The sequence below is a fragment of the Grampus griseus genome (genome assembly GCF_964374135.1).
Source record: "Grampus griseus genome assembly, chromosome: 8".
NCBI classification, from domain to species: Eukaryota; Metazoa; Chordata; class Mammalia; order Artiodactyla; family Delphinidae; genus Grampus; species Grampus griseus.
The window spans coordinates 54,956,312-54,969,232 of NC_139002.1; the positions used below are offsets into that span (position 1 = coordinate 54,956,312).

Consider the following 12,921-nt stretch of genomic DNA (forward strand, 5'->3'; position numbering starts at 1 on the left):
ACTGCAGCCCCGTCCCAGGTCATCACAGCTGCCTTCTGCTCAGAGGGGACCACGTGGACTTTAACACAGAGGGGCGCAAGAGGAGGGACAGCGCCACACTGGGGCCTGTTCCAGCCCCTTCCCCAGCTTAGTACCTCGAAGCCACTAGGTGCCTGGCCCTCCTGGCCTGGCAGGCTGCCCGAAGTCCCCAGGAAGCCAAACATCTTGTCCACCATGTCCGAGTGATTGATGGGCTCGTGGCGGGCCCTCTCCATCTGCTCCAGGAGCTCCTTCTTCCGCCGAGACTCCTCCTTCTCCTTCAACTCCCGCTCTGCGTCCTCACGGGCCAGCTGGGCCAGGCGCTCCTGCGAGGTGGGGGTGATGCAGCGTCAGGGAGCAAGCCCCCCGTGGGGAGCCCACTGGAGCCCCTGCAGCAGCCAGGCCAGAGTCCCAACCTCCTCGGGGCCCTCCTGACCGCTGGGAAGGACAGAGCCTCGGGCCTCTCCACCCTGGGACACACCAGCTCATCCCTCACAGCTCAGTGCAGACAGATGCCCGGTGCTGAGCCAGAGACAGCTCACAACAAGCTCAGACAGTAACGTCGCCTGCCTGCCTCGAGGCTCAGCTGGGACCACCTCCTCCAGGAAGCCTGCTCAGTTCTCCCCACCCGAAGGGGACCACACCAACCCCCAAATCCAAGAGCCACTGGGTATAGGCTCTAGACCACCACTGTCCAATAGAAATATAATGCAAGCCACATACGTAGTGGCTACATTCAAAATAGTTTTTCAAAAAATAGGTTAGATCAACTTTAATAATGTATTTCATTTAACCCAATATTTCCAAAGTATTATCTTGACATGTAATTAATATTAAAAAATAGTACTGAGATATTTTATATTCCTTTTTTTTTTTTTTTTTTTTTTTTTACTGAGTCTTCAAAATCTAGTGTGTAATTGGGAATTCCCTGGAAATCCAGTGGTTAGGACTTGGTGCTTTCAGTGCCGTGGGCCCGGGTTCGATCCCTGGTCGGGGAACTAAAATCCCACAAGCCTCACTGCGTGGCCAAAAAGAAAAAGAAGAAAAAGGAATCAAGTCTGTATTTTGCACTGACAGTGCTTTGCCCTTTCGAGTGCTCTGTAGCTACACATGGCTGGGGGCTCCCACCCCGGCTCAGGCTGTTTATCCTGTCACAACACAGCTGAGGGCCTGGACCCGCTCGCCCTGGAGCCACAGCCCTCTGGCCTGGCACAGAACAGGCACCCAGCGCATGAAGGAAGGTCGCGTGGACAGAGGCTGGACAGCCGGTGTTGGCTGAGGGCTGCTGAACCAGTGAATGGATGTCTAAGGAGTCGGCACATCCCCAGCTCACCTGATGCTTGCGTTCAGCCTCCTCCTTGGCCTTCTTGGCGCTCATCTCCTTCCGGAGCTTCTGCTCCTCTGCCAGCCGCATTTTCTCAGCCTCCAGGCGCCGCAGGTACTGGGGGAGGGGGCGGCAGGGTGCGCACCAAACCGTGTGTGACCCTCACGGTGCTTCCCGCCAGCTCGACCCCACCCCACCCCGGCTGAGTTCTGGGACTGGGAATGACTTTGCCAAATAATTTGGTAGAGGGAAACTGAGGCACATGAGAAACCCTCCAGGTGCCACAGCGGGTTGGGGGCACCGCTGATCCCAAAGCCACAGCAGGTTCGCCTTGGCCTCCCAAAGAGTCACAACAGGGACTGGGCCCCTGCCCTGCCCCTGGCTGGAAAGAGGGAAATGAGGGAGCCAGTCTTGTGCATGCCTCCAAAGAGGTAGAGCCCTACATCCGCACCCCCCGACAGGCTCAGGCCACACGTGGGGGCGATGTGTCTGCCTGAGGTGGAAGAGCACCCCTCGGAGGACACAGCTCTCACAGGGCTCAGAGCTGTGGCCGCTGTGGGCCTGGGACCCTTACCTCAGCCCTGAGGCGCCGGTGCAGCCTGCGGGCGATCATGCCCCGGGCGTAGGCCTGCACGGTGATCACAGCCCAGAGGCGATGACGGAAAGCCCTGCGCACCAGGTAGGCGCGGCAGCGGGCCTGGAACCCGATGATGCGCCGGCGGGCCAGGCAGTACTGCTGGTGCAGCTTCCGGGAGCGGTGCAGGGCTTGCAGCCGCAAGAAGCCCAACCGCATCTGCAAGGATGGCCGCCTGCTGAGAACCAGGGCCCTGATTCCAGACCAACCCTGCCCAGTGGAGGTCACTGCCCCGGGCTCCACTCTCCAACCTGCATTCCCCGAAGGCCCAGCTGTCTCCTCTCAGACCAAAGTTGCCCAGGGAGTGGCCTTGGCTTCCCCTGTGATGTGGTCCCCCCAGGAGACTCCCATCCTCAGACCAGGAGTGGGCCTCCTTCCTGTCCACCTCCCCAGCCCCAAGGCCAGTTCCTTCACAGGGGTCCATGGGACACACCCGTTCCCGGCCCCCTCTGAGGTGTTTAATAACCCAGGTGTTCATCACCCACCAAAACATTCCAGAAGAAAAGCACAAGCATTGCTGACCAGATGGGGAGAGCTGCAAAACCAGACTCGGACTTTGGGCTGGAGGAAGGGTAGGGGCTGGTAGGGTGGCAAGAGGTCAGCCAGGCCCCGCAAACAGGTAAGTCCTGCTGCTATGGCAACAGGGCCAGGTTCAAAGGCTTCGTGAGGCAACAAGCAGCTCCCTCGAGGAGGCTCACCAGCCCGTAGTTCTTCCTGCAGTTGTGGCCCCGCCAGTGCCTCTGGATCAGCGTGGCAGCGCTCTTCAGCTTCAGGAAGTTGGACCTAAAACAGCAGTGTGATGCAGGAGGGCCTCTGCCAGGGTCCGGGGGGCGGGGCTTGGAATTAGGAGAGCAGGGCTGAGTCCCAGCTCTGCGTCTCCTTGGCTCCATGACCTTGGGCAAAGGCATATAACTTCTCTGCACCCCAGCTTCCTTATCTGTAAAACACGCAGAATACCTGCCCTGCCTACCTCACAGCCTCGTCACATAAACCCAGTAAGGTGGACATTCAGAAGGTTACTCATGAATAAATGTATGAGTAGTCAGTAAATAAAGATTAAACACTTTGAAAACTGTAAACATCACTTATTACTGAGTACCTAACTCCCTCATTTTATAGGTGAGGAAACTGAGACTTGATGAGGTTGGGGCCGGAGCCCTCGTCTTCTGACTGACTGAGCGCCATGCTTTTCCCTGTGTACACTAGGCAGCTTCTACAGGCCGACAGTCACCTTCAACCTGATGGAGGACAAGAGACCACACATCAAACAGCAGGTGTCTCCTGAACATAGAAATAAATAAGGGAGGAGTGAAGGATGGCTACGTCAGTGTGGGTGAGCCAGCAAGCCAATTCCTGGATACACGCACAAACGAGGGCACAGCCGTGGGACGAGGGACAAGTTGATGGACAGACAGGTGGATGGATGGACAAAGGATGGCTGGACAGATGGACAGACAGATGGACAAGTAGGTGGACGGATAGAGGAAGAGAGTGACCAGATGAACTGCAAAAGATGCAGGCTGTGGGATTTTTGTGGAGCTGAATCACACTCCAGAGTCAGCCCTGCCCATCTGAGAACTGACACAGCTGTACACATGCCCCTTACATGGAATATGGGACACACTTTGTCACTCACAAAATCTCAAATTTCCTCTTTGGGAAATTTCATCAGGCATCTGAGACCAACAGAGGGTCCACTTGTGTGCCTTACGTACCCACGTGTGCAAGCCTGTGTGTAGGTGGGGGTACTGTGTTACTGGGCACGGGGGCACAGATGGGTCCACGTGTCTGAGTGTTCAACCCTGTTCTCATGACCCTGTGGGCATGCTGTGCACGTGTGTGCATGTTTCTGTGTGTGCACGTGGGTGTTTATTCCGTGTTCACGTGGGAGGAGCGGAGGTGAGCCAGGCACACGCACACACACACACACACATGCGGGCTGAGGTGGGGAAGAGCTGGTCCAGGTACGAACCTGTCTTTGAAGCCCCGGATGACCTTCTGGAGGAGGATGACTCTGTCAGTGATGGCCTTGTCCCGTTCCACCTCCAGCAGCATGTCATGGTGGTCCTGGAGGGCAGAGCTCCTGAGCGGCGCCCCTACCAACCTCTCCAGTCCCAGAGCTGAGGCCGCCCCAGGTGGGCCCCCTCTTCCTTCACTCAGAGCCCAGGCCTAGGGCTCATTTGGGCCCCAAAGGCTCCCAACCCTGCCCTGGCCCCATGGGGCAGCCTCTCACAGCCGCAAGTACAGACAGGTACTGTCGTGGTGGGTGCCAGAGGCCTGGGAGGGACAAAGGGAGCAGGGGGCGCCTAATTTGACTGCATGGAGTCGGGGGCCCAACACGCACACACACTGGCTTCATCCTATGGCCATCTCTACCCCAGTCCCAGCTCTTCTAGGTGTCTCTGTCACATCAGCCCCTGGCCTGGGCCAGGCCACCATCGTTTCTCTCCAGGATCTTAGAAACAGCCTCCTAACCAGTCTCCTGTCCTCTGTCGCTCCCCCTCTGGCCTTCCCTCAAGGACAGATCTCACAGAGATACCCCACTGTCTCCCGGGGTCAAGCCTGGTCTCCTCCCCTGGCACCCGGGTCCTCTACCATCAGGCCCTGCCCACTTCTCCAGCCCCCTCTCCTTCTCACCCCTGAGCCCCTAACCCTCACTCCAGTTGGACAAAACTCATGGTTCATTCAATACATGAATCAAATATCTCCATGTGCCAGCCGTGTGCTAAGTGCTAGGGTGAGGCTGCAATGAACCAGGCAGACCTGGGCCCCGCCCTGGGGAGTCTCAGTCTGGTGGGGGAGGAACATGCATCAGATAATCGCAGGACACATCAGCTGGGGACAGGGCCCGGCACAGAGGGGCTGCTTAGCCAAGGCTTTGTGAACGAGGGAGGGAACGAATGAGAAGCAGATGTTTGGGGTCTAGAAACCACTACTGGTTTCTGAAGAGCCCAGAAAAGTGAGGATGTGGAGGATGGGGACAATGACGTCTCTGGGACTAGATGCCGCCATGCCGCATGCCTTCCCTCCCTTACCCATGTGGGCTGGGCATCAGAACCACAGCCTGGAAGCCCTGCTCTCCACTCCAGGGTAGCGCCTGACCATGCGCACCTCACCCCTACGTGCTAAGCCTCTGAAACGGGCATAATAATTCTATCTCACGGGCTGCTGTGATGACTAAATGAGTGATGATGGACAAAAAGCCCCCACTGGGGCCTGGCCCACGGAACGTGTTCTCCAGGTGGCAGTTGTGAGACACACAGGCAGGGAAGAGTCAACACATTTTTCCGATGAGGAGATGAAGGCTCAGAGATACGAAGGCACCAGCCCAGGCCCCTCAGCCAGGGAGGAATTAAACTAGATCCCAGGACTCCCTCCAGCGCAGGGCTGGCTCCCCCGTTCCCTCTCCCCAGCTGTCCTGGGCTGCCTGGGCCCACCCTATGCAGAGGAAGGAGCCCTGCCCCATCACCCAGGACAGCCAGAAATCTAGAACAGCAGAAACGGAAATGGAGAAGCTAGCGCTCACGCTGTCCCTGCTCTAGCTGTCCCGTCTCCACCAGCTCCAGCAAGCTCCCCCGGCCCAGCTTCCTGCTCCCAGCCCTGCCCCCTCCCTGACCGCCCAGCCCCCAAAGTCCTGCCCAAGCTGTGGTGGGAGCCAGAGGGCCCCAGGTGTCTGCTCAGGGAGCGCGGGAACAGGCCCGGGGACACCAGAGAGCAAGGTGAGTAGCACACGGCTGACCACAGCCTAGCATGAGCCCCGCCTGGCAGGAAAAAAGGGAATGGACCAAAGGTACACTCAACAGCCCCCTACCACAAGCACATCCCATTTTACAGATGGGAAAATGAGGCTCAGAAACGGCCAGTGACCTGCCCAAATTCCCAGGACAGACAACCACAGGGTCAGGACTGAACCCAGGCCTCCCTGATGAGCCCACCTCTGGCCTTCGGTTTCCTCACCCGGGGTCACTGCTCCAACCCCACCTCCAGGTCATAGATGCTCTCAAATGCCAACTGCCCCTCCACTACCCGCTCCAACCAGCCACAGCTGCAGGGCAGGAGGGTCACAGAGGCCCAGCACTGACCCCATTCGGTGCTGCAACTCCTCTATAGCACACCCCTAGGACCTGTTCCCACCGTGACGGGGAGCCCACAGCCCCGTCAAGGCAGCCGGATTCAGAGGCCGTGCTCACTTTCAGAAAAATCTTGGTTTTGCCGATCTGCCAGTCATCGTGGGTGCCCAGCACAGCCTCAGCCATGCGCTGACATGTCCCCTGAAGGTCATCCTGTGGGGTACATAAGAGCATGGGTGGCCCCACCCGTGGAAAGGCCACCTGGTGTCCCTCCCGAGGCTGGGAGGCGGGGCTCTTGCTCCCGCTCTGGCCCTAACTCTGTGTGGTCGCAGCCGGGCCCTGCCGTCTCTGACACTCGCTTTTCTCCTTAGCTCGGCCCGGTGATTGTAAAACCCTTGCCTCCAGCTAAGAGCCAGGGCCCACTCACCACACGTGTCAAGTCCACACCAGCCGAGTGTGGCGATGGAAGCTCTCAGATGCACTCCACTGCCTGACCCCAATTTTCCCAGCCATACCTGAGGGGGCCGAGGGGATGTCACACCCAGCACACTGTTCCAATGAGAACAGTAGGACCTTCGCCCAGCCCAGGGCTGGGATCCTCCCGCCCGCCTATGCCCCCAGCTCCGTACCTGCTTGTAGGCCGGCTTCACGCCGGGCAGCAGGACTCGGTACCGCTCCACGAACTCCACGAAGCTGTAGCGGATGGGGTAGCCGGCTCGGCGGATTCGGATGGTCTCCATCATGCCCGAGTACCGCAGCTGGCGCACACACAGGTGCCGGTCGAAGAGCTACCGAGCAAGGAGCCAAGGGCGTCGGGGCTGGAGGCCCGCGCTGGGAGGCCAGCCCTGCTCTGTATCTTCCTGGCCCCAGACAAAGGCCCCGAGAGGCCAAGGTCACACAGCAGATGAGGCACAAAGGCGGGACCAGACGCAGCTCTGCAGTCCAAACCCCACGGAGCAGCACGGAATGAGGCCCTCACGTGGGGTGAGCTGAGTGCTTTGAGGGCACAGGGGACAGACAGCTTAATTCCCCTTGGGACCTCTCGAGGGGGCTTCGTGGAGGACCTTTGCTCTGACCCTGACAGGAGAGAGGGTGCTGGAGGAGCTAGCTCAGGCAAAGGTGAGCAAGCCTGAAAGCACAGGACGTGTTGGGGGATTTTATGGGGACTGAGGAGGCTAATCTATGCCAGGATTATGGCTGTGCAGGTGGTGGGTGCCTTGTACAACCCCAGGGGTCGCCCTTCATATTATAGCCATCTTAGATTGATAGTTTTTCAGACAGCTTTCTGGCTGCTGACAGCAAAGTACCTTCCTTAAGAAAGAGATACATTTTTCTAATTGGCACAAAGTCATTTTTGTGATAGCAGCAGGGTTGTTGGATGGGCTGTGAAGGACCTGAGAGACCAGGCTAGGGAAGCAGAAGGTGACCGGGTCAGATTTGTGTTTGAGAACCATGTCTCTCACTGCAATGGGGAGGAGGACGGAAGTGGGGGGCAGGAGGCAGGAGGCCCAGGGAGGAGGTCCTGCAGCCAAGGGCCAGGCCACAGATGCTGAGGTCAGCCCAAAGAAGGTTCCAGAGGCATCTGAGAGCAAGAGAGATGGTGCCCAACTACAGGGCCCTGGCCTCGGTCCCCTGGACCTCCTGCCTTAGAGGGGAGCCCACTGGAGCCCTCTGTGACTCTCCCTGAAGACCCCGTCCCGATCCCCAGGGGGACTGGCCAGCCTACTCTGGGGACCGTTTCCAGGCAGGGGACAGGGGACAGAGTTAGCATGCGGAAGGCTGGCTGCCGCCACCTGTTTCCTCTCCCTACAGGCACTTTCCCTGGCCCAGTACTGGCCTCCCGCCTTCCGTCCCTCCCCAGACCCTCAGGCCCCAGCTTCCCCTGGACCTCCCCTCCTATCTCTGGGAAGAGGCTTGTGGTAAACAACACCTCCCAGAGCTGGGGAAGGAGAGGGCTCCCAGGGAGGGGCGGCCCAGGCTCCTGGATCTGCAGCCTCAAGCCCCTCAACCTCCCAGAGCCTCTGCTTCCACATCTCGAACATGGGGCCATAAACGTCCCTCCCTCCTGGGCTGTTGGGAAGGTTAAATGAGGCTCTGGAGAGACAATCCATTCTGCTCCGGACACACAGAAAGGGCTCAACAGATGTTATTCAGAAAAGCCAAAAACGAAAATGTTCCCAACCAATCAAAGGAATCCAGGAAGGCTTCCAGGAGGAGGTGGTCATTGGCTGGACCAAAGGAGAGAAGGCTTTCAAAGTCAGGGCCGCAGCAAGAAACACAGCTGCCATTTACTGAGTGCCTTCCTAGGCGCCAGGCAGTTTGCATGCGTTATTGCATGGAATACCCCCAGGAGGTGGGTACGATCAGTCCCATTTCCATCTGTGAGGAAACTGAGGCACGAGAGAATGAAGTGACTTGTCTACAGTCACCCAGTGAGAAGGTGGTGGAGTTGGGATTTGAATCTGGCTCGAGCCCACGACTACAGAGTCCAGGCTCTCTCCAGGGCACCTGCTGCCTCCAGTAAATAGGAACTTTGCTCTTTAAGCCCCTCAGGGGCCCTGCCGTTCCCCACAGAGCACAAAGTCTCACATGGCGCAGCCCCTCCCACCCCCCAGGCTGGCCCTATCTGGCTCCCCCTTGCCCCCACCCAGGCCAGGGCTGCTCACCATGGGCTTCTTGAACTCGTTGGGCTTGATGCAGCGCACAAAGAAGGGCTGGCAGGCACCCAGCGTGCGCATCAGCAGCTCCAGGGACCGCTTGAACTGGCTGCTGAGCGTGGGCGAGCGCTTCCTGGTCTCGGCGCCCTGGGGGGATGGACCACAGCGATGGGAGGGGCTGACCCGTACCCCTCCAGCCCTCCGGAAGGGAAGCAGGAGAGGAGAGGTCAGCTGGTCAAGGTCCTGAGGGAGAGCCGCCCAAGGAAGCAGGCTGGCCAGGCACATGGGTTTTCCTGTGACCCGCCTGGTCTGCGCTGGAGCTTGGATCCCAGACGCACCCCCTTCTGGAAAGCCTCCCTGATCCTGGGCCCAGGAGCGCGGCACACGCCCTGGTGTGCTGGATGACTCTGGGCAAGACGCAGCCCCTCTCTGAGTCTCCACCCTCCCTTCCCAGTATAAATGAGTGACCAGACTTGGTCGCCTCAGGACGATGGGGTCATCTCTAGAGACGGGTTAGACAGACCTAAATTCAAACCCTGGCTCACCACCTCGGAGTCCCGTGATTTTAGGCAGGTCACTAAGCAACACTGAGCCTGTCTCCTGAATGGGAATAGTGCCACCTATCTAGCTGACCAGGCTGTGAGAGTGTCTCAGTAAACAGCAGCCCGCGAGGGCGGCGGTGCTACCTACACCCTCTGCCCTCCCTGTGGGATTAGCAGGTCAGCAGCAGGGGGGCGGGGCAGACCCAGATAAGCCCCTAAGAAGGCCCGAGCTGGCATCTGGCCGCGTCCAGCACCAAGGCCCAGGGGCCCCGTGCTCCACCAGCCACCATCTGGGTGAGCCGGCCAGCGGCCCCCTGCACCTCCCTGCCCTGTTGGGGTCCCCCTCTCAGAAGACTAGGAAATGAGTTGGGGTCCTGGGGGAGGACCTGAGCAACAAGCAAACAGGAAGCAGAACCTCTCAGACCAAGAAATTGGACATAGAAACAACATTCGATTCCAAAGCATTTTGATGTTATTGTTTTCCTGGCAATTTCTTTGGGGTGAGGATGTTTTAATTAGTGAATTTGATTATTATTGTAAGATTTTATATTTTAAATGAGTCATCATTTTATCTGATATCCTGTAGCACCAAAACCCAAGGATGCAGATGTCAACGTGTGAGATATGGGTGGAGGGAGAGGCATTTAACCCCTTCTAAAGTTAGACCACACGCCCCCGGAATGAAATGAAACTTGCCAAGAAACAGCAAATGCTTGCTCTTCTGAAATTTGCCATGTTTTCTGTTTTAGTATTATCTGGAACACATTCTAGGATTTTGCCAAGAGAAGCTGAGGAGTATCTGCACTGGGGTAGGGTGAATGTCAGGTCTTCAGCCCCCAAGTCTGCCCCAGAACCTGATCCAGTAGTAGCACTGGGTGACCCCCAGTTGGGGGGGAAGCTGTCCAGGGTGGGCTGTACACAGCCTGCATTAGAGGCCTTGCCAGGAGCACGTGTGTGCACACACAGCACACACACAGGCACACACAGCACACATAGACACACAGACACATAACACACAAATGTACACACAGACACACATATACACACACGCCACCCACAAATACACACGGCACACACACACCAGACACACACACAAAACACACATACACACACCACATACACAGAAATACACACACAGAGCACACCCGCACACACAGCATGCACACATGCACAATACACACAAACAACACACACACACATAGGACACACCCTTCTTCGGTTTCGATCAGCACTATGGAACCACTTTCTGTCTGTCTTCCCTGCTGAGCTGTGAGCCCCGTGAGAACAGGCGGGTCTGCCTAGTTTACTGCTGTGCCCCAGGGCCCAGCAACAGCAACAATCAACAACACTTTGCTGAACTGAAGTGGTGCTGAACTCCGAGAAATTGTCCCACTGCTCAAGCCACAGATCTGGGAACCATTCCCAACTCCTCCTCTCTCATATCCAATATGTCAGCAAATCTTATTGGCTCTACCTCCAAAATGGACCCAGAATCTGACCCCTTCTTACCACTTCCTCCACTGTCAGCCTGGTCCAAGCTGCCTGCATGGCTCTCTCGTTATTGCAATAACCTCCAAACCGGTCTCCCTGTTTCTGTTGCCCACTCTCCACACCGCCCTCCACTCCACTATCGACACAGTGATAGTGAGGCTGTTAAAACACAAATCCAGTCATGTCTGCCCTCCCCCAACCAGCTCAAAATCCTCAGTGGCTCCCCAGTTCACTCAGCATGAATGCCAAGGTCCCTTGTAAGAACCCACCCCACAGGACCTGGTCCCAGTTACCTCCAGCCTCTCCACCACTTTATTCCCTCCCTTCCAGCCACCCCTGCCTCCATGCTCTTCCCAGGGCAGGTTGGGGCTTAAAAAGCACCTTAGGGTTTGCAGTTGCTGTTCCCTCTCCCTGCGATGCTTTTCCTCCAGAAAGCACGTGGCTGGCTTCTTCACCTCCTCACCAACCTCTCAGTAAGCCCTCTCCTGATCCCCTATTCAAAACTGCAAAGCCCCACCACCAGCACCCTTCCCGCCTTCATTTTTCCCCATCTCATAAGTCACCATCTAAAATTATGTAATACACTTATTTATTTGCTTATTAACTATTTCCTCCTTCTGCTAGAGCACAAGCCCCACGAGGACAGAGGTTTCTTTCTGTTTTGTTCACTACTGTGTCCCCAGCACATATGACGCTGTCTGACATATAACAGGCATTCAGTAGGTATTTGTGATGGAAGGAAGGAATGAGTGAATGGGGTCTATGATCTCAGGATCTGCTCTCACTTCCCTGGCCACCTGGTTTCTGATTTGGTTTTATTTCATTGAGGGGAAAGGTCGTCTTTTCCGACATTTGTTGTTTTCTGGGATAATCTGCAGATAACTAGGGACGGGGTAAAGGCAGAAGTGAGACGTCCAAAGGTCAGCGTTAAATGATGCCTCGGAGGGGATGTGAGGCACAGGCACCTGAGCATGATGTGATCGGTGCTGGGAAGTCACTGTCAGGAGGAGCCACCTGCATAAGGAGTGAACCAGCGTCCTGTGGACTCAGGGCGCCCGGGTCATGTGCCTGGGGTTGGGGGGGGGGTGGTGTTCACGCCCTGGAAGAGCCGCCCCGCTCTGCTGCTCCCTCCAGTAGCAACGATTGGGGTGGGGCTGCCCGGGGCGCCCTGAGGAGGCAGACACAAGAGTCAAAAGGGTAGAAATTCAGGGGCTGGGGACCTGCGCAGGACACAGGTCAGATCACCGGAAGGACGTGGGCCCTCACCCTAAAGAGAACTCTGCGGCTGGTACGCTGTCATCCAACAAACTGACTCAGCATCCACACTTCACCAAGCCCATTTGCTCGTTCCTTTAACAGAGCTATCATGTTTCCAACAGTTACGAAGTATTTTTTTCTTTCCTTGAGGCAAAGCTTGCAGGTAGCACAGTACAGTGAAAAGGAGCAGGGACAAGAAAGCCTCACTGTAGCCCTCACTTGTACGTGACCTTGGCCAAGTCCCTGCACCTCCCTGAGACAGACCTGGAACCAATCCCTGTGTGTCACCAGCTGTGTGACTTCTAGCAAAGACCTTGGCCTCTCTGGGCCCCAGTTACTTTACCTGTAAGGTAGGGGCAATAGTAATTACTCACGGGGATGCCTAAGTGGGCCAGAAGAGTAGATGTAATTGGTATCAAATCTGTCACTGCCATTTTCTCATTCTGTGCTCCAAAAACTCCCTCGGGAGCGGGCCACTTCTGGACACCTCACAGTCTCACACTTGGACCTCTCCACGTTTCCTCAGCAAGTGGGTTCTATTCCCAGAGTTCAGGGAAGGGGGCTTAGAACAGGAAACTTCATGGAGAGGTCCTCACATGCCTCCACGGGCTTGGGAAAGAGAAGTAGGAGGAAAAGATGGGTTCAGTGTCTTCCGGGACTGCCCAAGACCAGGACGAGTGGGTAGGCCTGGTAGGGGCTGGGCTGGCGTCTACAGAAGGACAGGAGAGAGTGGGGGAGAGTCCAGAGCCACACCTGTGTCACCAACACTGCGACCGGCAGTTTGTGGGCTTCACGCTGGGGACTGCCGGTGCTGGAGCTCCAGGCGCCTGGGCCCCTCTCTGGTGGTGGCCCTACATTCATCCCATCAACCGGCTGGGCCAGTGTTGGCCTGGGGCCGACTGTGGGCAGAGGACAGAGGCCTCCTTCC

General features: G+C 57.1%; 1 protein-coding gene across 4 annotated transcripts in view; it reads right to left on the reverse strand.

Annotated features, from left to right (window-relative positions):
• Positions 1–12,921, reverse strand: part of MYO7A (myosin VIIA) — a gene marked incomplete at its 5' end in the record, with an annotated part of 88,148 nt that overhangs the window by 51,902 nt on the left and 23,325 nt on the right. For all 4 annotated transcript variants that reach the window (XM_082659550.1, XM_082659549.1, XM_082659548.1 and 1 more), the window contains 8 exons: positions 135–344; positions 1,352–1,459; positions 1,917–2,135; positions 2,675–2,759; positions 3,949–4,043; positions 6,167–6,259; positions 6,676–6,834; positions 8,713–8,850. In XM_082659550.1, coding sequence (XP_082515676.1) covers positions 135–344; positions 1,352–1,459; positions 1,917–2,135; positions 2,675–2,759; positions 3,949–4,043; positions 6,167–6,259; positions 6,676–6,834; positions 8,713–8,850 — 1,107 coding nt within the window. The remainder of the gene's footprint in view (positions 1–134; positions 345–1,351; positions 1,460–1,916; positions 2,136–2,674; positions 2,760–3,948; positions 4,044–6,166; positions 6,260–6,675; positions 6,835–8,712; positions 8,851–12,921) is intronic.